A 27,840-nucleotide genomic window follows, 5' to 3' on the forward strand; every position below is an offset into this window, starting at 1 on the left:
ACCGAGGATATGTAAGATGGGGTCTTACAGTTTAAGGTGGAATCCGAATCTTCATAATTCTTCCTAATTTGAAGGATCTCCCACCAGAAATCGAATGCACCACCTCTAACTAAAAGAATGCGCAGTAACCATTAGACCAGCGGAGAGGTTGGAAGTCAGATTGTGAGAATCCCGAAGCGAGTTTTGCATCTTCTTTATGAGGTAGTATTCAATATCTTTTAATGTTTTATGTTTCTAGACTTAAAAAGATGCCTTGAATATTATCTAAAGTGTAGTGTAGCAGTCGTAGATTACGTAATATCGCACTAAACAAAAGTATAATTATTTGCGATAAAACCTTCAAAACATTGTAAACGCGTTGACTTTAAAAATTCATTCTTTACATTGAGTTTGAGTGGCTTCAGCGAGGATACCCTTATACTATGAGGGATCCCACTCGATGACTTCATAAAACTTCAAAGTTCCTGTAAACCCTTAACGAAGAAACACCGTAAAAATTGTAGAGAAAATATGTTAATTTAAAAGCGAATTATCGGTTTTGGATACCTTTTGTGGTTTATAATTTATACCGAAATACCCACGTAAATACCCAATAAAATTTCCTATCATAACTTTTAATAAAAGAGATGGCGAGCAATCTAAGTTGTTCACATAGACAGAGTTTAAGTGAAAAAAAATTAAGTTTACAGTAAGTAGTAAGTTTACAGTGTGTAGTTTAGTTTCAAGTAGTTCTTGAACAACGGTAAATGCTAGACCGTGACACACCAAGCTTTACCATGATGAACTCAACCTCGTGTAAAAGAAACTTTAAATTTCGACTAAGAAGTACATTCGATATGAAAAGAACACACAAATGATAAAAGTTATGTATTTTCTCCACAACTTGGGAACGAATGTAGCTACAACTTGATAGGTGAGATACATTTCCTTTGATCTTTAGAGAAGGAAGAGGAAATGCTCATTAAGGTGGTGTTAACTCGATGCCATAAATTGACGTTAAATTACCGAATCCTCCTCAAGCTGAACTAGGATTAGGAATCAGGTTTCTGGGCTTTCGGCATCTATGTTCATATTAGCCCTTCACGTATGAAGGATAACATCCCTCGACGATAACACTATCCCAGCGAAGGGAAGGAAGGAAGCGGTCTGAGACTTCTATGTTAGGTACCATCCCGATATTTGCCTGGTGTAAATGAGGACAACACAGGAAATTCTCACTCAGGATTGCTGGCCTGAAAAAAGCTTTAACACTTTGTTGACTGAGAGTCCTCCTCGGGAATCGAACCCAGGACACTGGCACAAAAGCAAGAGCTTTAGCGACTACGCTACTCGGGGTCTTCAAGCTGAAATACTCCCAGTAGCAATATTATATTTTTGAATATGGTAGTAACAAATAGAGAAATGATATCTTTTCCCATGATGCGCTACGCAGTCGCCTTCCTTTTAAAACCAATACTTCTTTATCTTGGTCGCTTTCTTTAAATTGGTTTATAATTGCTCTGGGAAAAAGTAATACGATTCGTTCTAATGCTCCAGTATAGAATTCCCATAGCAAGTAAGAGTTCAGCACTGGAGCGTTAAGGCGGGTATTCATCTCGTTTTGGATCCAGGAAGCATTCCAACACCACATTGTACCGAATCTTCACGATACGGTTACAACTTGTGATTTATGAAAACTAGAGAAGAAATACCTAGCAGAAGTACAATATAAGCCTGGAACCACTGGAAGTCCTGTTTGGGAGTGAGACAATCCTCTCTTTCCTTCCCAGGAATATTTTATCATATTTGGATCATCTTGTACAGCCCTGCAGTAAAGAATTTACTTGTACCTCAATTTTAAGAACGAACTATTGAAGAGCTGCGCGAAGTATTGAAATAGGTGCTAATAAATATCCAACGCTAATCTAATTTTGATGACGAACATCTAATGCCACCGCTAAAGTGACATAAATTAAAACATGCTGCCGAATGGTAAGCCAGGAAGAAAACTTGTAGTATTTCATGCATGAATATATCCTAAAATTTCCTCTAACATATTGTTAGATGTGACAATTTAATTTCCGGAATGCGTGTGGTGTAACGTTGTGGTGAAACCTCACATAGACTTTCACAAACAAGCAAGTTATAACACGTTCGAACGCGCACGTTAGTATTACCACATCAGCCTTTTCACATATTGACAATGAAGTTGTTATTGAGTCATTTAGATATAAATTTGGATAATTATTCATTGATAATTGCTAATTTGTAGCCATTTGTCTCTAGAAATAGTTCACTCTCCTTTCTAATCAAATGTTCTTTTAAAGCAAGTGAATTTTGTTTCATATTGTAAAACTGCACTCGTCTTCCAAACTAACATTATAGAGATTTGATACTGAAACCGGATGTAGTACGAGGGTGATTCAGAAAGTAATGCCTTTGGAGATTTGATACTGAAACCGGATATAGTACGAGGGTGATTCAAAAAGTAATGCCTTGGAGATTTGATACTGAAACCGGATGTAGTACGAGGGTGATTCAGAAAGTAATGCCTTGGAGATTTGATACTGAAACCGGATGTAGTACAAGGGAGATTCAGAAAGTAATGCCTTGGAGATTTGATACTGAAACCGGATGTAGTACGAGGGTGATTCAGAAAGTAATGCCTTGGAGATTTGATACTGAAACCGGATGTAGTACGAGGATGATTCAGAAAGTAATGCCTTGGAGATTTGATACTGAAACCGGATATAGTACGAGGGTGATTCAAAAAGTAATGCCTTGGAGATTTGATACTGAAACCGGATGTAGTACGAGGGACATTCAGAAAGTAATGCCTTGGAGATTTGATACTGAAACCGGATGTAGTACGAGGGTGATTCAGAAAGTAATGCCTTGGAGATTTGATACTCAAACCGGATGTAGTACGAGGGTGATTTAAAAAGTAATGCCTTTGGAGATTTGATACTGAAACCGGATGTAGTACGAGGGTGATTCAAAAAGTAATGCCTTGGAGATTTGATACTGAAACCGGATGTAGTACGAGGGTGATTCAGAAAGTAATGCCTTGGAGATTTGATAATGAAACCGGATGTAGTACGAGGGACATTCAGAAAGTAATGCCTTGGAGATTTGATACTGAAACCGGATGTAGTACGAGGGTGATTCAGAAAGTAATGCCTTGGAGATTTGATACTGAAACCGGATGTAGTACGAGGGTGATTCAGAAAGTAATGCCTTAGAGATTTGATACTCAAACCGGATGTAGTACGAGGGTGATTTAAAAAGTAATGCCTTTGGAGATTTGATACTGAAACCGGATGTAGTACGAGGGTGATTCAAAAAGTAATGCCTTGGAGATTTGATGCTGAAACCAGATGTAGTACAAGGGTGATTCAGAAAGTAATGCCTTGGAGATTTGATACTGAAACCGGATGTAGTATGAGGGTGATTTAGAAAGTAATGCTCCCAAGCCCACTACTGGGCCAATAGTACTGTAAACATTCTGAAGTGTTTATCATTAATGCACTAATGTTTAAGCTAAAGAATATCGCTTGATTCATCTTCCTCTCTCTTCTCGTTCCAGAGTAATGGAGTAATCCATGGCACCCAATAGTGATGTCCAGTTAAAACAGCGGACTGTCATTGAATTTTTGAGTGCAGAAGGTTTGCAGCTAGGAACATTCATCGCCGGCGAAGAGTCGTGGATACACCATTACGACTCGGAAACGAAGCGTCAGTGGATGGAGTGCCGCCACACGTCCTCTCCTCCGCCAAAAAATTCATAGTTGTCCCATCTGTTGGCAAAGTGTTCTTGACATTTTGCTTCATTATGCCTATTGTCCGGATCTTGTGCTCTCCCACTTTTGGCTCTTCCCCAAGCTTAAGGATCGCCTTAAGGACCAACGCTACAGTTGTGACGCGGAGGTCAAAGCAGCAGTTTCGCAATGGTGTCGCTAGTAGCCACCACAATTATTCGCCGACGGCATGAAAAACCTTGTTTCGCGTTGACGCAAGTGTGTCGCCCGTAATGGGAACTATGTTGAAAAATGATGTCACTATTTGTAACTGCAATTACAAGCTTTTCACTGATACTTTTATCGGTGCTATCTGTCAAACAGAAATAAAGGTATCTGCTTGGAAGGATTACTTTATGAATCACCCTCGTATACCTATTATTTTTGGTTACAATAAAAGGATAAACCTGAGGTGGAACCTGTTTTGGGGACGCCGTTTATACTCTATAAAGATCGAGATTGAAACCGGAAACGATCGATTTCTACCACTTCCGGTTTGAATAGAAGATTTTGGAAGGACATGTAACCCATTTTTCAAACACTAAATTCATATTAAGGAATCCTTTCTTGCTAAATCTTATCGATTTCGTTTCTGATACCTATCGACAGACAGACAGAGCAAAGGGACTAAAGGATATAGTCATCCTATGACTTTCCACTTCCGAAAATTAAGATGTCACATCTGATATTTAGTATTCTTTAAAAAAAAAATGCTAAGATTTACTACACGAAAAAATAAGAAAAAAGCTTATAGTAGGAAAAAAAGATAGCCTGCAGTTAATTCAAGAAACGAACCACAGTGCTTCCCCACCTGCTGACGTGTTGGGTGTTGATTTTCAGCAAACCACCTCTGCAGTTTGGGCAATTCCAATTCCGGATCGAAGCTCGTCCTCATGCGAGTCTTTTGTGTCGGGTATTGGCTCTGGACTGTCTACAACAGACACAAAACGTGAAAAAATTAGCGTAAAAATATTTAGTAATGGTCAACAAAAAGGATATAAAATATATGTTTGTACTACCTATCTGTAAGTTTATGAAATCAGAAATAAAACATAACTATTGAATTCTATCTAATTATATATATTTTTAGAACTTACTTGTGACGAATTGGTTAATATACATGCCTTTGATACGGGAAACCTTGGTTCGATTCTCGATTGCAGCTATTATTCGGATTTCACGCTAAGCTGTAGAACCGCATCTCGTATAACCTCGGCCCTGACAAAGTTAAAAGTCTAAACAAGTTAAACATTTAAGATTTTCTTCTTGGCCCATCCAAAGGTATTTATCCAAAATTTCCTAACTCTAAATTTTAAGATACAGTAGACTCCCGAGTATCAGGCCTAATGTAGCGGAAGGTCAGGCCGGATAACAAAAAAAAAAAAAAAAAAAAAAAAAAGGCGGATAAGCCGGAGTTTTATGAACTCATTAAGCATACCCAAAGAACAATTTGCGAATACTGTACAGTATTGTACGTATTCTTACAACCAGGAACAGCGGAGAGCGTGCTGTATTGAAGTCCGTTACACACTGACGAAACAATGAACAAGGAACAGAACGCTGCTATTTTCCTGTCACAACTTGTATTTTTATACACGACACGTAGGAGGATCGTATCACACGCCCGCTTTCATGCCTTGGCAATGTTACCAATGCGATGACTTGCTTTCCTCATTTAATTACGATAGACAAAAACTAAGCCGGATAGTCGCGAGCCGGATACTCGGGAGTCTACTGTAGTTAAGTTCAGTTAGAATATTTACAGTGCTTCCATCGCAGGAAACTGAGGTTCGATTCGCGGTGAAATCTTGAAGCTTAAGTTGGAATCCCAACTGCCATAATGCTTTGAAATGTCAAGGCTCTGTCACCGAGAATCGAACTCGGGCCCCCATGTATTAAAGTTGTGTGCACTACAGAGACCTGCACGGGCCGGGCTTGGGCGGGACAACACTGATTTCTCTTCAGGTCGGGCCGGGCTGGGGCCGATTAATTGCAATTCTTTAATAATTATTGACATTCGTTAAACGATAATTAGAATAAAGGCAAACGTTGAAGAAGTGTGCCCGTGAAAAATGTTACAAAATGAGACCTCGAAAATTTATCGGGCCCGGGCCGGGCTTGGGCCAAGAATTTTTAAAAACTTATCGGGCCGGGCCTGGCTCGGGCCGAAAATCTCCAAAACTTTTCGTCCTGGGCTGGACCGGGCCTAGGTACATTCGGGCTGGATTGGGCTCGGGCCGAAAAATTCGGCCCGTGCAGGTCTCTACTGCACTGGCTACTAGACAAACGAAGAGGCAAACAGACGCACTAGAATGAACGAATAGTACAAGGAATGTATTGTGTAACTTTAATTTGATGAAGTGTTTCTGTCGTGCCTATTACGTAAATTTGTTCTTTTGATATACTAATTATTTTTAGCTGCAACTGATAAAGTCGACTTACTAATGCATTCAAAAAACTCTTGGAATAGTGTGAGTAATGTATGATTTATGGTTTTTCACCTAGCAAACCTTGTACTTTCTAATATTACACAACTAATACAATTATACCTCCATTGATTGCAGCGGCGAAAATCTGTCTTCAACATTCGGGGGGACGGGTAAGATCGATCTCATATATATTTATGAAGTTGAAAAACAATGTTGTGAAGGATCAGAGTTGTCTTCAACGTTGGGAGGCGGGGAGATTTGAGGCTTATTCTTGGTTGACATCAATTTCATCTCACGGTCCTGGCTATCGGACAAAAATCATCAACATTTTCCCTCAAAACACATTTCAAATCGGATTATTGGGAGGGACAGTCCCCCTCAGTTCCAAGATTGGAGGGGACATGCCTCCCTCATCCCTCGGGATTTTGCGCCAGTGATTGATTGATTGATTTTTATTTATGTATTTTGTCATCAGCAATGCAAGACATAGTATTTAAAGTGGACTGTGAACCACGGTTGCTCTTCCATTGGGAATCGAACCCAGAATCCCGTGAATCAAAGGCATGTGCTCTAACCACTACATTGGGGATAAGGACAGTGGTACTTGCGCTGATTCGTTTCAGAAAGTTACGTATGGGAAGAGTTTTTTCTGTATAAAGGGGACAAAGAATTAAATGAGTTTAACGTCCCACGTTTACCCTTTAGGCTAAGGGAGACGATGATTAAAACAGGTGAATAATGATGGAAGAGTTGGTGGAATGGGAAAGTGGGAGGAAACGGGAATATCCCCGAGAAGCCCACGAGTACAGTGTTGTTCACCATTAATTTACTTGGTCGGGAATCGAGCCAAGGACCCAACTCTACCAAAGCTCTACCACTGATCCACCGTGACCCGAATAATTCGTCTCATAAAGTTACTTCCACCATAAAAATGTACTAATTTAGTCTTTCCGTATAAAGATAACAGAGATCAGATTTCATTCATTTCACAAAGTTATTCGCAGTATGAAGATGTACTAATTTAGTCTTTCCGTATAAAGGTACCGGTAACAAACATCTCGTTAAGTTGTTCCATATCTTAAACTACAAATACAGAAATCAAATTAAATTGTACATTGTACCCTATATACAAGGAATGTAATTTTCCTTACAAACAAGAAAGGATAACTACAGTGCAAAAATATACAAGATACATCAATAAAATATTGTTAAAGTACAAGGTAATATTTTTTCATTCTACACGAGTATCCAATTTCAAAAATTAAAAAAAAAAAAAAAACTTATGTAGTGCAATGTAGACCATAGAGGAACGCAATTAAGACCATTTACGCTAAAAAATTAAACAAGTAACTTTATACAAATACAGAGGCTATCCTGAAACTGGAACAACTGTCAGTGGTACTTAGGGATGCGCACGAGACGAGTCAAGACAGGATTTTCCTGACAAAATTCGACTCGAGACACGACTCTTCCAACAGAAAAATATACACTTTTCAAATTGAGACATCACTTTTACAGCATATTTTCGAGACGAGACAGCCACAAATCTTGTCTCTTGCGCATTCCTAGTGGCGCTCTGGTATTTCTGAGCAAACGCCACGAGGTTATGCGGTAATGATATAGTCTTGTACTTTAATTCATTACTTAAAAGTACAGTAGGGTGAGGCCTTTTAAGTTAGGTTAGAGAAAAAATGTCGGCGCTTCATAAATTTCATTATAAATGTTGATTTTATGAGTCGCCATCGTTATCATTATCATTTCTGATTCTTCGCAAAGTAACGGCTTGGTTACAAATAGACGCATCTTTTTTCTTTCATAATTTGATATGCACGGTCTTGCTAAATTCTTCTCCGGGCACGCTTTCCAAGGAAAAGAGCATAACAACTTTGGCCTAAGCATCCGCTGCAAATTTCTCATGTGTATTTTTGTTTTCTTTAACGTGAAACAGACAGAAATCGTATGGGGCGAAGACGGAGCTTAGGCTGGTTGCGGAAATACCACGATTTACTTATACCTGTTGTGGTGTGTTGATTTTCTTCGCAACCTTGAACAAACACCTTCTGCCGACGAAATAGTATTTCATCTCCTCCACAGTCGTCGAGAACGTTACACCGCGTAGATCACAATCTCAATTCGCAAAGCGTTATTCCACTTTTCACATTCATACAATTCCATCAACGTGGAATGTAAAAATCAACACCCCTTTGCACGGCTGGTAAACGTGGACTAGTGAAATATAACACAACACATTTGGCACGTTGTTATAGTTACATAACCAGTTGAACTTCATGCCTACATCGTTGTTGGGAGTCTTGTGGCGTTGTTCTAAAATATAAGCACCACTGACAGTTGTTTGGGGACAGCCTTGTGTAAATAGAAACCACAGTGAGAAGATAATAAACTACTCTAACTAGTTTTACCTATTGAGAAAAAAAAATTGTTCCAACTTTGTTGACCCATAACTCGTGAATAAAAGAAGTGTATGTCACAATAGTTTACCTACACTGAGAAAAAATTGTGTGACGTACTTGAAAAGGTATGTTACATTTGTAAATCTTGTAGTTTTTGAACTTAACGTACAGCAAACGTATAGCTGAAAACGCTTGTTTTATAATACTTTTTTTAATATATGGTATCAGGACATTTGCGGTACAACCAGAAAAGCAGTTTTTCTTGGACATTTGCATTACTGTTCAAAACTTTCCCTTAGACAGTAGGACATTTGCGGTACATACCGTGGAACGTGCGTCAAAATCATCCATTTCAGCCCCGTTAATCTAAATTAGAATGCATACATTAATAAAGGGGGTGGGTATGCACATGGAACAACCTAATATATATGATTCATTTTGACTGGCTGATTTTAGTACGCTATGGATATATAAGAGGAGATCACGCGAGCATCCTATTGGAAACTATCACAGTAATCGAAACCTCTGAGAAGAAACCACGCGCTTTTCATTAGGGTTTTAGTACAGATAGTATCGTAATTTTTAGAACTGGAACATAACTTGGAGGAAACAAATATTGTTCCTTTCACCTTCTTCCTCTTACCAGCAAGAGATAGTAAGACATATCCGAGTTTTTCAGTTTGGTAAAGGCTAATATTATGATTGGAATCCGAAATTAAGCCAATTACATTTCGAGCAAACCGCAATAACATCTATAAGAACACTGTTCCAAGAAATGCACATTAGTGGATGTAATTTCCATTTTAATCCGAGTTTGTGGAGGAAGGTTCAGGAACTAGGACTCATAAATGACTATAAATCAGTTCCAGAGGTGAGGCTTTGCCTCAGAATCTGTTTTGTCCTAGCATTTCTTCCTATAGATAATAAATAATATTGGCTGGCTTTCCATTATCGAAGATGCATCACGTCACGAAAGACTTGAGAGGTTTTTAGATTGTAGAATAGTGGTTCAGTAATAATACCGGTATTAACATTTCCATGTGGAACTGCACGAATCAACAGCACAGAACAAATAATGCTGTTGAAGGTGAAACTACAGACTCAAATCATTAATAGGTGAGTCAGTTCCTAACGTGTACTGTTTGGTGAAATATCTAAAAATAAATAAATAAATAAGGCTGTGTACAACGACTAACTGTATCAAAGAAGACCTTTAAACATTGAAGAGAAATGTAGACAACGTCAGTACATAAAATTGGACGGAAGAATAGAAAAAAGCATTAACTGATTTTATAGCCTCTAAAGATGTCCAGAAATTCTTGAGGAAAATGGCACACATTCAATAGTTGGAGTAATTTTTGTTTGTTCCAGAAGAGAAGCCACGTTGTTTATTGTTTTTATTATTGTGATTGTAACTTCTCTCAATCTATTCATCATAATTATCTGTAGTTATTGGAAAACTGTTAATGAAAGCTATAAAAGAAAACAAAAATATACCTATTTCTAGAAGTTCCCTTTAAATATTATGGACAGGCGTTTGACCAACGAGAGATAAGGATTTGTGTACATTTTTCCTGTTTGGCCAATCACAAACAAGCATTTGTTTACATCTTTCGAATGTGTCTGCCATGTACCGTAAATACGCGCATAATTTTCGCCCTCGCATAATTTTCGCATCCAAATTTTGAAGGGCATTTTCTGTATATTTTATTTTCCTCGCATAATTTGCGCACGCAGAAACTTTTTCTGAAACAGCATTTTTCCAGGAATCAATTACGGTAGCTAATGAACAATTGGCAACGTAGCAAAGCCATTGTTGTAAGGTAAGAAACCAAACGACTTCTTAATCAATTTTTTAATGTTATTTTTCCACAAATTTAGAATTAGTTTGTTGTCAAATCTTGCTACAAAGAAAATGTGTACCGGTATTTTCATGTTATTTTGACTGAGGAAAAAAATAGATGATGTTCACTGATGTGGCTAATTTTTTTTTCCCGCATAATTTACGCACCCTTGTTTCAAAACAACTTTTCTCGTCTAAAAAAGTGCGAAAATTACGCGAGTAAATACGGTATTCTAGTATTTTTTTTCACTTTTCTGCAAAATTGATCCTTATATTTGGGTTTACATGTTTTTAGTATTCTAAGAAAAGTTTGTATGTATGCATGGTGAGTTAATAATGGTTTCATATTCTGAAAGATTTTTAGTCTGCTTTTAGTATGAAAGAAAAAAAACGAGGTCCCTTAAAAAAAATCATTTTATTTTCCTCTAGAACAACGTGCTGGCTACACCAATGTTATAAAATTTGGTTTTCGTGTAGCAGTTGATACTGCGTGCTTATCCTCTAACTGAACACCCGAAAATATTTTCTCTTAGCAAGGAGAATAAAAAGTTATTTCAAATAGTACCGCAAATGTCCCAGTACCACAAATGTCAATACTCGAAATACCGGAAATGTCGATACCGCAAGTGTTGCGCTTTCATAATATATACAACCTTTACGGAAACTACAATTATGTGAATGTTTGGATGCTCTATCAGAATCTTCATCAGTCACAAAGCGCTTATCTTATAAAGAATCTAATACAGTACCAACACTGTAATTTAATTGGGTTTTGATAATAACAATATATTGCTTTGTGAATGTGTTGCCTATTCATATTTGAATGAAATCTTATATACGAGATCAAGATATGTCTCAACTAAAACTGGTTATTGGTGTAAAGGTCATCTAGTACTCATACATAGATGGAGTTGCATGCTCTGAAAAATAAAATTACCAGCACATGTTCACAAGACTCGAAACAGATGAAGAATAGTTGTATTTTAAACGTCGAAATATATAGTTGAGTCTGACAAAAATACTGGTAAGCAGTCAGTTGGCAATACCGGTCAATTGGCAATCCTATACACAAAATTAAATATTGAACATATGAATTTTATATTTCGCAATAGTCGAATATTGGCTCGCAAGATGTTACAATTTTAGCTAATAGTCTTTTGTTATAACTTGTAGTGCTTGCTAACAAGGACGGGACACTCGTATGTAGAAATCGACGGTATACCCCTCCTTCAAAGTCTTATATACTGTAAATTGTGTAAAACAACTGTCTCTTTCTCTCTTTCTGTCTAAATTAATTCTACTGAGTTCTAGCAGGCACGTAGCCAAAGGGGGCGGGGGTCCGAATCCCTACCCTTCGAAACCAGAAATGAAAAAAATTAAGGAAGGATGAAAGAAAAGAAAACGTGAAAACAAAGAATCAGTGTTAAAAAGCTACAGCAAGTGTTTGGTTACTCTTTCTTATGAGGAGTGTGTTTTACTGTCTGTTCCAAATGACAAATTAAATAAACAGTAGCCAATGATACGCAAACTTAAGCACAGCGTTGTCGGTATATGCCCTTCTCATTGTTTCCTCTCCACTCCAGCTTTACGAGGAACACATTACCCGAATTACTTCCAATACATGGTGGCGAATGAGCGGGATATCCTGGAAAAGTCAGGGAATTCGAATTTTCTAGAAAAATTACGGAATTCTCAAAATTTGTGCTAGTAGTCAGGGAAATTTCAAGTTTTCAAAACCATAGTGCTGTTCTGTAACAGTGTGGACATTTTTCATCAAAATTTTTCGTCATTGATTTTCTTCAGTATCAAACATGTTATTTCGGAAACAGTTTTCTACTGTTCCTTTAACATGTCATTTGGAACAGACACAGTAGTTAACGGAATAATATTTGTAAAATACTTTGTAATATCTTGTAATTTTTTTTCAATATCTGGGTTCTTTTCTCTGTTAAATCAAAGAAACGTTAACAAAATTATCTTTGCACATAACTTTTTTCTTTATATACTGTTAAAAATACTTTCTTAAATCTCAGAAACCGTTTCGTATCTGTGCACCGAGAATGTCTTTTCTTAGAAACAAGAGTTTGAAACTCTCATTAATGAGAAATGAAGAAAAATAAATGCGGTTGTATAAAGCGAAACGAGAAAATATAGTGTTACTTTCCTTATGAACGAGAATTGCCAAATCTCATTTCTAAGAAAATATTGTCTCGGTGCACAGATAAGAAACGGTTTCTCAAATTTAGGAAAGTATTTTTAACAGTGTATAAACAAAAAGTTATGTGCAAACAAAATTCTGTTAACGTTTTTTCGATTCAACAGAGAAAAGAACCCAGATATTGCAAAATATTTTACAAGATATTATTGGATATGTACTTTTTTTTTTTTTTTTTTTTTTTACAATAGTTGAGGTTATAATTAGACTTCGGATTTTAAGGCAAATGCCTATTTTGTTCCCTTTATAGGAAGTAAAAAATACTTCGGATCTTTACGAATCATGAGGAATTAAGCCTATTAAAACACTTTATAAGTGCCCTAAAAATGCCTAAAATGGAGTTTAGCGCCTATTTTGGCCGTTTTGGCCTAAAAATGCCTAAAACTGCAAAAAATACAAAATTCCTGTATTTTTTAAATAAACTTTTTTTTTAGTGTTGAGTGAAATTTAATTGACAAATCTGAAGGCAGAGTGAGTGTGTTTGTCGAGGCTAATTTTAGTCTAACTCGTATGAAGAAGTGAAACGCAGAGGGTGGTTGTATGTAAAAAATTGTTTCTAAAAGTTGAGCTATTTCTGCTCAAGGTCAAGCCCATTTGTGAAAGACAAAGACAAACCATCCCTTTGCATCCTGCAGACACTGTACTGAAAGATCTCTATCTCTTTCTGTCTGTCTCTCTTTCCCCAGGGGCAAAACCAAAGCTATTGCTAAGTGCATATCGCAGTAACCAATATTCCCCTCCCTGCCGTTCTGCATTCTTGGAACTATTCCACCTTTTCTCTTCTGTAGCGGCTCACTTCAGCTCTTCTGTGATCCGTTCAGCTCTCTGGAATTTGGACAATAGTTTACACACACACATTCACAAATCAACACACAGCTCTATTGAAGCAAGAATCTCTTCGGGTCTTCGCTTTCAATATTTGGGAAAAACCAAAGTCCACGAACAGAAACGATTCATGAAGTGACGCGGTTCAGTTGACTGGAGTATCCATCCATGTATCATTTTCGGGTCAGTGCAGTGATTTATCTTAAACACGTAGTTCAAGAACGATACATCGTCTCTACAACGCATGAACAATTGGACTCAACGGCTTACAGCCCAGTCACAGATCTTGAGGATTCTTAAAAAGAAGTTTTGTATCATACGCAACAATGCCAAAGGAGAAGTCTTCAAAAAGTACCTTGATTCGCCAGTGGTTGCAAGAATTTCCAGATCTAACATACGATGGAAGAATAATCTTTTGTCCATTGTGCAGCAAGCAGGTAAGAAAAGCTATTTTTATTTACAGAATTTATAAATTTAATTAAATCAATTGTACACCCCCCCTCCTTGTTTCTGTATAGCTAGCTAAAGTAAAACCTTTATCAATGGGAGGTTAACTATTTTAAGAGACAACGTTACTGAGCTGCTGAACTCGTGAAAATCTAATTTACATGGAATTTAGATCAGTTAAGAAAAAACATAAAAATAATCCTGTAACACAGGAAAATCTTTAAAATGTAAAGACTTCTAGCAGCCTGCTTAAATGAAATATATGAACGATGGTTTTGAAAGTGCTAATGGAAGAAAGTGTCTAGACTTACACATTCAACAGTTTTAGGGATTCTCGCGGATCTTGAGAAAAGCGGACATGGCATTCTCGGTTCTTTCCGAAGGACTCCCCCCCCCCCCGAAAAAAAGCGGTAAAGGTTAAAAACAATGTAAGTTAAAGTTGACATATTGTGTCAGTAACTCCAAAAGGGGTCCTCTTTTCGGAGAAAAATGTTTAATGCCAGCAATTACTCGACAGTTTCAGGAGCTTAAGAAAACATATTTTTGCTATCTCGTTTTTCAAAAGAAAAAAAAAATACGAAAGAAGTTAAGAAAGGCGGGATTCAATTTTTTTTAAATGCCAACAGTTCCAAAAGTTTGAAAGAAGAAATGTGCAATGCCAATATTGATTATCTTTAAAAAGTTAAGGAAACTGGATATATCCTTTCATCCCGAAAATATCTAAAAACGAGGATTTCAGTTTGAAAGAAAAACTAGAAATGTCAATATCTTGAAAAGCATAAAAGATAGGAAAAATGTTTAAAGGCCATTTTTTTTTTTTTTTTGTTATTTTTCTCGAAAAAGAAAGAAAAGATCTGTTAATAGTTAAATAACGGCGTTTGAGGTTCATAGATTGTCTCAGAACTTGTTTTACGAAGCAGAAACTTGTTTGTCTCTTTGTTTTTTTATTTATCAATTTTGCTCGAGGTGCTACTGTCTATTGTCTTAAGATGCTATTGATTTCCATCCATAGTTACAGACAAATAAATTCCACACAGGGGCAAGAAAAGAACAGTCTGACACTCGTCTAACAAGAATTACAATTGCGGATAATTTTATTTTAGGACAGATCTTAAGAAAGGAAGAATTTGTCTCTGATGTTCTCTCCCCAAAGCCAAAAAAAAAAAAAAAAAGGAATTCTAATCGATTGCTCTCTCTCTCTCTCTCTCCTGATGAAGAATATCCATACACCTTTTGTCGCAGGGCCGCAAGAGACAACTAATTTCCAAAAAAAAAAAAAAAATTAAAAAACGCCAATTTTATTTATTGTATCATGCTGATGTTCACGCTCAACTAAGGCATTGCTAATACTTTATTTTCGTTCTAACTTTGGTTTCTGTCAGTTGATAGTTGCAAAAATTTTGAATTTTTGAAATTTTAAAACGGCCCTTATTTTAAATTTTTGACAGGTCACTGATTTTCACACTGAAACATTTTAATCATATTTTGGGGAAAATTTGGTTCAAATCAGTTAAAAATTTTGTAAATTACAGTTTTAAAGAAAATTTTAAAGGGACGATATTTTGAAATTTTTCATGCAATTATTTTGGCATCCAAATCTCAAACAAAATATTGCCAAATTATGTTTTAATTTTTGCCAAGTTGGAGTGTGTCAGCATTCGAAATTAAATAAAATATAGTGCTTAAAATTAAATTAGTTACAGTGCTTAAAATTAAATATTATTTCTCAGATATTGATATACAATTTTATTGCTTCTGTCTGTAAATTGGGGATTATTCTGAAGTAAAATGCTCATCGATTAGTCTTTTATTTGATCTGTTCTGATTCGAAATGGGACTGGGGTATATTGGTCTTTAACGAGGTAGACCAACAAGTTTGCCTTTTTGTCAACTTTAAATCAATAATGTAACGTTCACCGATTAAAAAAAAAAAAAAAAAAAAGCACATTACGACCAGAAAGGCAAGCAAACAGTGATGGTAGTTGTCGCAATTAGTGCTCTCAATCGGGTCAGTTCGTGTCGACTTTTGGTTGGACACCCTCGAGTAACGGGTCGGGTCAGGTCAGCCTAACTCGGGTCACGGGTCGGGTAGCGTTAGACCAACTCAGTTCACCGGTCGAGTCGGGTCACCCGAGATAGTTTGACCCGACCCGACTGGTGAACTGAGTTGGTCTAACGATACCAGACTCGTGACCCGAGTTAGGCTGACCTGACCCGACCCGTTACTGAGGGTGTCCAACAATAAGCTGACCCGAACTGACCCGTTTGAAAATACTAGTCGCAATGTACACGAAGAAAATTAGAGAATTTGAAACCGAAATTAAAGTTAAAACGCCACCATCTTCACTAGTTTTGTAAGAAGCATTTGAAAATATATTTCTAAGCGTTTTTTTTTTTTTTTTTTTTTTTTTTTTTAAGGTTTCTCAGGAAAAGAAGTGCCACTTAAAGCAACACATTGATGGTGCTGGACATCTTGCCAAATCTAAAGCGAAGAAACAACAGAAACAGACACAGTTAACTCAGCCTTCTGGATCTGGATCTGAATCTGGAACTGCGAACACATTTAATGCGGATCTTGCTAGAGCCCTTGTCGCTGCCAACATCCCATGGAACACACTTCAAAATGAAACATTCCGACAGTTTTTACAGAAGTGGTGCCAGCAATCGATACCGTGTGAGTCAACACTCAGGAAAACGTGTTTGGATTCTGAATACAACAATACACTTGATACAATCAGAAAGGATATTGGCGATTCCAGCATTTGGGTAGGCGTCGATGAGACTACTGATGCATGCAATAGATACATAGTGAATGTTGTTGTAGGAAAACTTGATGAAGATGGACCTTCAACTCCTCACTTGTTAAGTAGCAAGGAAATTAAGAAAGTGAGTGCCCAGACAATTGCTTACACCGTGAACAAAAGTTTGCAACTTCTGTATCCTAGTGGTGTGGATGATTCTAAAATTCTTCTTCTTTGCACAGATGCAGCTTCTTACATGATTGCTGCGTTTAAGAACCTAAAACCTTTCTACCCCAACCTCATCCATGTTACCTGTGTAGCACATGCTTTTCATAGAATTTCTGAAACAATCAGGAACGAATTTCCTCAAGTCAATGCCCTCATTTCTAACATGAAAAAAACTTTTTGCAAAGCCCCATCGAGAATCGCTGTCTTTAAAGAAAAACTGCCTGGCATTTCTCTTCCTCCACAACCTGTCCTAACGCGCTGGGGAACATGGCTTGAAGCAGCTTTGTATTACGCAGAGAACTTGGACGCTATTGCTGGTGTTGTTGGCGAACTTCCTGGTGTGGAAAACATTGCAAGTGTTTCAGTTTTGAAGGAACTTTTCAAAGATCCCATTCTCAAAAGAGATCTTGTATATATCAAGTCAAATTTTTCATTCTTACCTACGACGATCACTAAGTTGGAAGCTACGGGAAAGCCACTTAGTGAACAGGTGTCAGTAGTTAACGAAGCCGAAAAGAAAATCCAAAGTGCTACGGGGAAAGTTGGGGAAAAAGTGCAGTGTAAGTGGGAAAGTGTAGTGAAGAAGAATGAGGGATTTCTTGTGTTGGCTCGTATAGGGAAAGTTTTGATGGGAGAGGATGAAACCATCCCCGACGAAGTGGAAATGAAAAATGTATCGAAATTTAAGTATGCTCCTGTAACATCTGTCTCAGTGGAAAGATCGTTTTCGGCAGCAAAGATGATCCTTACAGACAAAAGAGAGAGATTGACAGTCGAAAACTTTGAGAAACTGTTGGTAATTTACTGTTTCCAAAATTACGAATGAGCAAGTTGTGTACTGAATGAATCACCTGATTCACTGAAAACAAAAGATGTTAATAAAAAGGGGTATGTAATAATTTATACTATTATTTTTAGAGCCTATTTTTAATTTTTAGCGCCTATTTTCCTATTTTTAGTACCTATTTTAGGCGCCTAAAATTAAACTTTTTGGTGCCTAAAATTCCGAAGTCTAGTTATAATGAAAGGAAAGTTGTTATATTTGAATGAAGAGAGGAAGGAACGTAAATATTGAAAAAAATCTTTTTCAATACTTTTTTATATTCTTTTACTCGAGATTTCTTCATGGTTTGTTATTAAAATACTTACTAACATATCCTCATTTTATTGTCCTAACAAATCAATATACGTATGTTGCCGGTAAAATAGTTTCCATTGATCGAGTCTCTGGTATGATAACCACAGTATTTCATATCACGGACCCCTCTGTTATGAAATCCTGGCTACGTGCCTATTTGCAGGACCGTTGTTTCAGGATTTAGTACTAAGTGCATATATAACAGCTAGTGTAGGAATACGAAATTACCTATTTTCAAAGAGTGCTATACGTTGTTGAGGTTCTTTTTCAGCCCCCTCTCCCCTTCGGTTAATTACCTTTAAAACGCCTTTTTAAAATACTGCTCGTTTTTCTGATTGCAACAAAAGACTTGTTTTCTTTTAACTCCAATAATCAGAATAAATTAGATAATTGTTTGCTGTGTACAGTTAACTGTAAATAGCAAAGCGTCCGGAAGCTAATCTCATGGATTACTGTGAGTTTGGACTTGTCGGACCTCGGACGGCGTCTTCCATCACGTTAGTATCGCATGATTACCAGGTTCTGGAAAGCCTGCAACGAGGAGTGGGACAATATACCTCTGGTACAAGTTACAACGAAGTCTGTTTAAATGGAAACTGCGATGTCGTGCAATAGTTTATACCAGTAGCTACTACATCCAGGATAATCAATGTGGCGGGATGAAATATGTTGGTATATCAATGGTGGAGTGAGCAAGAATTTCAACTTATGCCTCTTTCTCACGTGAAATACATTTTAGCTAATCTGTGTTGGCATGTGTTGACAAAAATTCCATAAAATATGTTAAAAATAACCAATAACTGATTATAAGCGACTTACCTGCAAAGCGGGATGTACGTGATCCGTTAACCCTAGAGGCTCTAATTTCGGAGACTGTAAGTCTGCTGGGCTGTACTGTGGAGCCCTTGTGAGTGGGGGCTGCTGTTGTTGAACTAGATACCACTGTTCGAATTTTCTGCGACATTCCTCACTCAAATCAGCCGTTGAGTGTCCTCGCACTAGCTGAGACAGGATTACCTATGGATAAAAGAAACGGAAAAAATATGATTATCGTAGAAATATTAATACATACCACGATATATATACCGGGTGATTCAATAAGAACGTACCAGGCCTATATCGCAGCTAATATTGCACGTAGAGCCTTCAAACAAAAAACTGCATTACCAAATCGTATGTGTAGAATGCAATAAAAATAGTAGCGAGACACATGGCTCCTCTTGAATACCTCTAACGGGGGGTAACTTCAAAATTTGCAATGGAAAATGGTATTACTGTTGGAATCGTTCGAAAGGATATTAAATGTCATGCAACTCTTAGAGGACAAACTTTGTCATATCCTTTCTCATTTAGCCGCTAGAGGCGTTGTTGCAGACTTGTATCTGACTACCCGTAGCAAGCCTTTATCTCAGCTAATAGAACCGTCAAACAAACAATTGAACTACTAAATGGTATATGTAGAATGCAATAAAAATAGTAGCGACACCAGTGGCGTATCGTGAATATCTAAAACGGGGGTCATCTGCAAAATTTGACATGGAAACAAGGGTTGGTCGTGCCTCCATTGAAACAAGCTCATAATGGGAGAAACGTTGAGAGGAAACACCCTCGCACCATCTGACTTTCACCTAGTAATGCGACCGTGTTGCTGCCAACGAGGAAAAAATATGCCAAGGTGTTTCCTCTCAACGTTTCTCCCATTATGAGCTTGTTTCAATGGAGGCACAACCAACCCTTGTTTCCATGTCAAATTTTGCAGATGATCCCCGTTTTAGATATTCACGATACGCCACTGGTGTCGCTACTATTTTTATTGCATTCTACATATGCCATTTGGTAGTTCAATTGTTTGTTTGACGGTTCTATTAGCTGAGATAAAGGCTTGCTACGGGTAGTCAGATACAAGTCTGCAACAACGCCTCTAGCGGCTAAATGGGAAAGGATATGACAAAGTTTGTCCTCTAAGAGTTGCATGACATTTAATGTCCTTTCGAACGATTTCAACAGTAATACCACTTTCCATTCCAAATTTTGAAGTTACCCCCCGTTGGAGGTATTCAAGAGATGCCACTGGTCTCGCTACTATTTTTATTGCATTCTACACATACGATTTGATAATGCAGTTTTTTGTTTGAAGGCTTTACGTGCAATATTAGCTGCGATATAGGCCTGGTACGTTCTTATTGAATCACCCGGTATACATACATACATATACAAGTACCCGGTATACATATATATAATATATATACAAGTAATGCATAGATTATCCCAAACAATTAAGGACTGAGTGTAAATAATAATAATAATAATAATAATAATAATAATAATAATAATAATAATAATAATAATAATAATAAGAAGAAGAAGAAGAAGAAGAAGAAGAAGAAGATGATGATGATGATGATGATGAAGAAGAAGAATGCCTGTACACTAAAATTCTTCAAAATATTGTCCTGCATAGACACATCTTTGCCAATCTGCGAAGGCATCCTGGAAGGCCTGTTCAAGAAGTGCGTGTAAAGCCATTTCAGAAGCTGATTTCATGTCGCCAGTTGTTCTGTAACGACGTCTTTTCAGGAGGGATTCCAAACGAGAAAACTAAAGAAGTCTGCGGAAGCCAAGTCGGGACTGTTGGATGGCTGGCGCAGTGTTGCCACCCGGCGTTTGCCTGGTGTAAGTAAGAAAAGCCTCACTTAGGATGGCTAGCCTGAAAAAGTATTTTCACTTTTTCTACCGGATGTCTCCACCGGAAATCGAACCCAGGACCGTTCGCACTAAAGATGTTAGCGACTAAGTTACGCTGGGTCACATACACGCTGTGACCTATGGTTTTAAATTACATACTTATAACACCAAAAACTTAAAGCGATTTTAAAACGCTAGCCTAGATGCTACAAAAGGAATATCAACTTTTAACTAATCAGTGGAGAAAGTGCGCTCAGTGGTAGAGCGTTCACCTCTGGTGTGTAGGATACCTGTTTCAATCCCTGCTCGCACTAAGTAAACTTTGTGGTGGATAAATAATGTGTGCGTGAGTTTTCTCGGGGTTTTTCTGTTTCATCCCACTTTTTATATTCCACCATTCCATTCATTTCTCATCATCACCGCCTCCTTTAACCTAGGCGGTATAATCGTGGGACGTAAAATTGAAATATTCCATTTTATCAACTACAGTTTGTAGGACCGAAATTCCATATACTGACCATCAATGCAAACTAGGTACAGTTCGAGTATTGATAGAACTAAACTTGCACATCTGGAGTTCCAAGCAATATTTTACACTACGTAGGTTATCAAAATATAAAATCAACCAGAAAAACAGACTACTAAAAGCATGAAAACAACTTAAAAGAAAGAAACGAAAAGACCATGACTTATAGAGGATAATGAGGAAATTGGAAAGTAAAAAGAAGACGAAGAAGATTATAATACGACCACTTGTAATTCATTAATTACGCGTACATTTTCTTTATTAAAGAATCCACTTCTGTACAGAAAAATACGTAAATAACAGATTAGTAATTTGTTTAGTTCTTTAGATCAACTTTATTTTTTTTAACAAAAAAGCTAGAATGTATTAAAAGAATAATACAAATTAATAGTATTAAGATTAAAAGAACTGGAAAGAAGCCGACCGAGCTTATATTAAATCGGGTTCACAGCCAGATGAACCGGTTTCAGACAACAGAGTTGAACCCTCTTATAAACAGGTATGTCAGGATTTATTTATTTCTCCACAGACAAAATAAGACAATTAATTACATTACAAGAAGCGTTGATGTGAAGTGTGCTGGTTGCTAATAAGCAACCATCCCCTCCGTCCTTTCTAAAACAAGAACCAAGAAAAGTTATGTATTTTCCGTTTGCAAAAGGATTAAAAAGATTTTCAACCCGCAGTACGAGCTGCAAAGCACCAGGAAGGTCTGCGCTTCTGATGTGTGGTCTGCGCGCCGTAAATTAACCTTTAGACGCCCGCCAGGGATTTTTAACAAAATCGTAGACTCTCACGTCGGGGGGCTCTGATGACTCCCCCTGACCATCACATTCATACACCGTTGGGAAACTTATAGACCACAGATTCCAACGAGGTAACATTCATGCAACTCCCGCCACATTCGTAGAGAAAAAAGAAGAAGAAACGAAATTCATTAAAAAAATATGAAAAAATTGCGAGGCTCTGGCAACCCTTGAAGTCACCCTACGCTGACAAAATTATGCTAATGTGTAGGCCAGTCGCTTGTGACATAACATTAAAAAATGGTAGCCATTGCCGCAATACGATACCATTTTTTATGGGTGTACCACAAAAAAGGAGGAATGCTCCCCCCAAAACCTGCTGAAAAAAATTTAAAAATGAACTTCATCCTCCCTCCCCTCTGTGGCCATGGTACCCCCACATATATAAAATGCTTACTGGCAGAAGGCTTCATCTCTCAGGAATAAGTGATACCAACTCATCTTTCTAGCTTAATTAGGAGCTAAGCAATAGACGTTTGTCGTAAAAATAAATGTGTTTTATGTCAAAAAGCTGAAACTCCAAAAATTGGCCGACTTTGGTCCCTCACTACTCCTCCATATAAGAAAAAGTACAATTACAGGATATTACCATGTAGTCACCTACTTCATTGCTTCACATACCAATTTTTATGAGTGTACCTTCAAGGGGGGAATGGCTCTCCAAAAACCCTGTTTAAAAACAAAAATAAACGTGACCTTTACCTTCCTTTCCCCGCCACGGTACCCCCAACAAACATAAAATGGACAACAGCGGAAAGCTGCATCCTTCAGAAATATATTGGTACCAAAATCATCTACCTACTAGGGATGCGCACGAGACAAGATTTGTGGCTGTCTCGTCTCGAAAATGTGCTGTAAAAGTGATGTCTCGACTCGAAAAATGTATATTTCTCTATTGGAAGAGCCGTGTCTCGACTCGAATTTTGTCGCGAAAATCCTGTCTCGACTCGTCTCGTGCGCATCCCTACTTCCTACCTTAATTAGGGGCTGAGCTATTGAGGTTTAAATCCCCGACGCAGCAGTTGCGTCCTTCGCCGTTTAAAGCTTAATATTATTATATTTCAACGAGAAGGGGACACGGTGGTTCGAGAGTAGAACGCTCTTCTTTGGTATGAGGGGTCACTCTTTCGATCTCAGGAGAAATGAATGTTGTTGTTGTTTGTTAGCATTTCCTTTCAACCCCGTTCATGCTATATGAGAAGTGGACCTACAGTTTAACATGGAATCGTAATGACCGTAATGCGTCCAAAATTTGGGGCATCGAACCTGGGACAGTTTCAGGTGGAATTGCACTAGGAGTCGAACCTGCGACACCGTGTACCAAAGGTGATCCCTAGTCACTAGACTAGCCTTTATAAACTTATTTCACATTACAATTCTTCTTTAATCATATCCTGATATCAGCGACTCCTATAAGCAATTTCTGATTTCTAAAATGCTTTTCCATTATTGGTGCTTATCACATGCAAAGCCTACTCAAATCACACTACGCTCAGGTATCAAACGGCCTCCATTTTGAATATATTTCAATAGGCAGGTTTTGTTATACTAGTATTTGTCTTTTATTCCAATGTGGAGTTTATTCTTTTTTTTTTTTTTTTTTTTTTTGTTTTTACTAGTTTCATTCTTCTCTTATTCCAATTTCTTAAAAATAATTCTTACTTTAATATTGTTTGCTGTATTTCATATTAAGTAAAATATTTTTATCAAACAAAAAATTAACTTCAAAATAATCTTCAATAATTTTTTCTGGTGCTACATCCAAATTACATAAACACCATCTACAAAGAAACTTGTGTCGGTTGGGAGGATTGCGTGTTACAGTGAAATTTAGAGCTATGTCGGTGGTAGTTCACTGCCAGAATGGCCTCCCCTACCGAATTGGTCTAAATGGAGTAGCCAGACGAAGAGTGTTCTGGGAGAAGGCAGTAGTTCTCCAGTAACCAAGCTAGCGGAAATCATAGTGATTGGTACGGCAACTTGGACATTTAGTCCCAGGCGTGATCAGAGTGACTTTAACGGTTGGGATACTGTGGGGTGGAAGGCAACGGGAAACCACCACTCTATTTTTCCCTAGTTTGCTGGCAGCGAAAAGAGAACATATGTACAATGGTCTTTCGCAAGTCAAAATATACTTACAGAGGTAAAATCATCCCCCCTTCAGATCTCCATTATCTGCACTGCAGCACTGATGCGTTTTTTGAACTCGACAAGACCAACACACCAACAAGATGAAGCACCCCCTCATTGGCACATCCCACTTCGTGATTATCTAAACGATGAACTTCTACATCGCTGGCTTGAGCGTATTGGTGAGAATAACGTAGCTTTGTTCCCCTGGCCTCTCAGATCTCCTGATTTAACGCCCTGCAACTTCTTTCTATGGGGGTACATTAACGTTGGACCTTGTTTACGTACCCCTACTACCGCAATCCTTAGTCGAGTTCAAACAACGTATCAGGGGCTGCGGTGGCTCAGTGGTAGAGCGTTCACCTCTGGTGCTTGGGGTCTCGGGTTCGATCCCAGCCCCCGCCAAGTGAACTTTGTGGTGGACAAACACCGTGTGCGTGAGTTTTCTCGGGGTTCTCCCGTTTCCTCCCACTTTCTTCATTCCACCATTTCATTCATTACTCATCATCACCGTCTCCTTTAGCCTAACCGGCATAACCGTGGGACGTAAAACTCAAAGATTTCCTTTCATTTTCAAACAACGTATCAGTGCTGCAGTGCAGTCAATTGGCAGAACTATCTTACAAAATGGAATGAGCTCGAGTGTCATCTCACCAAAGGAACACATATTGAACATTTGTAGAGGGTGTATAAACTTTGTGAGTTTTTGGTTCTTTTCATATATTTTTCATGTGTGTACATGTAACACTTTTGAAATTATAGCCTTTTTAAAATGAATGAATCATTTATGCTAAGCCTGTACTTTGGTGAGAGTAGTATTCCCGAAAATTGGTTTCTTTTTTAGAAGCACTCTGTATATCATACTCTACTTTTCAAACAAAACTAAATAACTCAGCTACTATTTAAAAAAGAAGAAACCTAAGTCCTAATCCATTCTCAAATAAAGATTATAATAGTTAATAAATTGTTGAAGAACCTTTGCCTCCGGAGTGTTATTGTAGAAGGTAGCTGTGTGATAAGGGTTATCAGTTGTGTTTACCGAGCTATTTATCAATAGATAATACTTGGAGCATATAAAGATTAACATTGCATTTGAGGTTCCTACTCGAGCAGTTTATACTGCGTGAAGGTTTTATCACAAGTCTTAAACAGAAAGCAGGTAAGGAATAAATAATAAAAAGAATTTTTGTGCAAACAGATCGTACGAAAGGATTAACTCGTCTGCTCAACAATTCTTTTCTTTTCTTTTCTTTTCTTTTCGTCCCCCCTCCTCTCTGCCATAACGCCTTCAAGATTTACAGGCTATAGTAATCTTGGTGTGTCTTACACGGGAAGACTCCTCAAATCTTTTAATATACAACCCTTACGCACGTAATTCCGTAGCCAAGGTTTCTTTCATATGAAGGGGGATACGATATTACAATTAAAATGCCAACTAAGATGGAGGGGAACTAGGGGCACAGAACAGATTACAGTTTTACCAACTCAGTGTGCAAATGGTTATTTAAAGGCTAGCGGTTCCCAATCTGTTGTGCGCGTACACATTGGGGTAAGGGCTGCGCTGTGCACTTGATGAGAATACATGGAAAAGGTATGTAAAGTAGTATCTTGACAGATAGCGATTCTCAACCTGTTGTAAGAGTACCTCTGGTAGGGTTACCCACAAGATGAAGAAAGAATTTGCGTGACAAGCTACGACACGAGCCAGGGTTATTCTAAGAAAAGGAAACACTTTTTTAGACGAAATATGACCATTTCCAGACGAGACAGCCTTTAGTTCTTGTTTCGAAGAAAACCCAAACTTCTAGGGGAAGGCGCTGTACAGTTGATTATAAGTTTACATGGAAAAGAAAGTGCAGGTGGTTTCTTATCGGCAAGAGTTTCTCAACTAGTGGTACGCATATCCAGTATAATAGATTTTATTGGCTGGTGGGGGGCACGGTGGCTTAGTGGTACAGTTTACCTCTGGTGCCAGGGGGTCCCTGATTCGATCCCCGGCCTAGTAAGTTTGTAGTGGACAACATCGTGTCCGTGGGTTTTCTCGGGGTACTCCCGTTTCCTCCCAATTTCTCATTCCACCAATTCTTCCAGCATCATTGACTTGCCTTAATTATCTGTCTTCCTTAGGCTAAAAGGCATAATCGTGGGACGTTAAACTGAAAGATTTCATTTCATATCATTTTCATGGGTTCGTAGATCTGGTTTTAGCTTTCGTTTGAGCAGCGAGGCTAGATGAGACGCGAACCTACAACTTAACAGGGGATCTGGACTGCGTGAGCAACCACTGGGAATGGAATTCGGATCTGCACGCAAAAGAAGCGTGCGTTAAACGTACAATCTCAGGCATCGAAAACTTGATGTATCTACATGGAAAAGCTCTCTATCATCCATTACAGAAAATTGTTTCCCTTTCTATTTGAGTGTTTCTTCTCTATGTCGACTAGCAACAAAACTACAAATATTTCTACTACACTGGAAAAAAAAATTGTAGGTGGCGTACTTAAAAAGATAGGTTACATGCGTAATTCCTGTAGTTTTTGGACTGTACAGCAGACGTATAAGTGAAAACGCATGTTTTATAATACTTTCTGTATAAGTGTTCCATCTATACGTAATTTCATTATGAAACAATGTAGGCGGTCAGGATGTCATATACAAATGGACATATATATATATATATATATATATATATATATATATATATATATATATATATATATATATATATATATATATATATAACATGTAACCGACGAAGGTAACATAAGTATATGTATGTGATATACGGAAAACTATTAGATGTCTGACATCCTGCAACGGCATGATGTAACACCTAAGGGTAATGCCTATGTAGCATACGGATAACGTATGCTCCGTACTTGTTTCTATAGTAAGCAAGAGGATACTGTATATTTGTACAACATACCGCTGTCTGGAGAACGGGTTTTTCTCTGTGTATTTTCGGTTGAAAAAAGGAGGGTAAATAACGGAAATATAAAATATTCCTGAAACGTGAATTCCTGTCAGAAAATTACTTTGCTCTGTCTGTTACGGTTTTTGTCCTTATATCTGATGGCAGACAGACAGACAGATGGACTGGCATAGCAGTTTTCATATGGATACACTGAGAAAAATCCGTTATCCGGACAGCGGTATATTGTACAAATATACGGTATCTGTATGTTTACTACGGAAATCTGTACAGAGCATATGTTATTCATATACTACATACGCACTGTCCCTTCCCCGCTTATATGTCACTGAAGGATGTGTGGTATATACGTATGTTACATACGTCAGCTATATGATATATACGTCCATCTGAATGTGAGATTCTGACCGCCTGTATACAGTTCTTTCTTTCGTATGAAATGTACGTTTATTCTGAACATTTATACGGAAAATATTATAAAACATACGGTTTCAGTTATACGTTTCATGAAGATTGTTACATCCAAAAACTGCAGAATTTACGCTTGTAACATACGTTTTTGCGTTCGACGTTTTTTCTCTGTTTAGCATAGTTTGGAAGTATAGTAATAATAATAATAATAATAATAATAATAATAATAATAATAATAATAATAATAATAATAATAATAATAATAATAGCAGAGTAGTAAAGTAGGCTAGGATATGT

The 27,840-nt window shown here is 37.6% G+C and overlaps 1 protein-coding gene across 2 annotated transcripts in view; it reads right to left on the minus strand.

Annotated features, from left to right (window-relative positions):
* Window positions 1–27,840, minus strand: part of dve (SATB1_N and homeodomain domain-containing protein dve) — a 319,220-nt gene that overhangs the window by 13,602 nt on the left and 277,778 nt on the right. Inside the window, exons 6-7 of one of the 2 annotated variants that reach the window (XM_081754992.1) lie at window positions 18,873–19,070; window positions 4,588–4,707 (exon numbers count right to left, since the gene is read on the minus strand). In XM_081754992.1, coding sequence (XP_081611118.1) covers window positions 4,588–4,707; window positions 18,873–19,070 — 318 coding nt within the window. The remainder of the gene's footprint in view (window positions 1–4,587; window positions 4,708–18,872; window positions 19,071–27,840) is intronic. The other variant, XM_081754993.1, reaches the window with a different exon arrangement.

The sequence above is a fragment of the Thermobia domestica genome, chromosome 4, assembly GCF_964235325.1.
Source record: "Thermobia domestica chromosome 4, izTheDome1.hap1.1, whole genome shotgun sequence".
NCBI classification, from domain to species: domain Eukaryota; kingdom Metazoa; phylum Arthropoda; class Insecta; order Zygentoma; family Lepismatidae; genus Thermobia; species Thermobia domestica.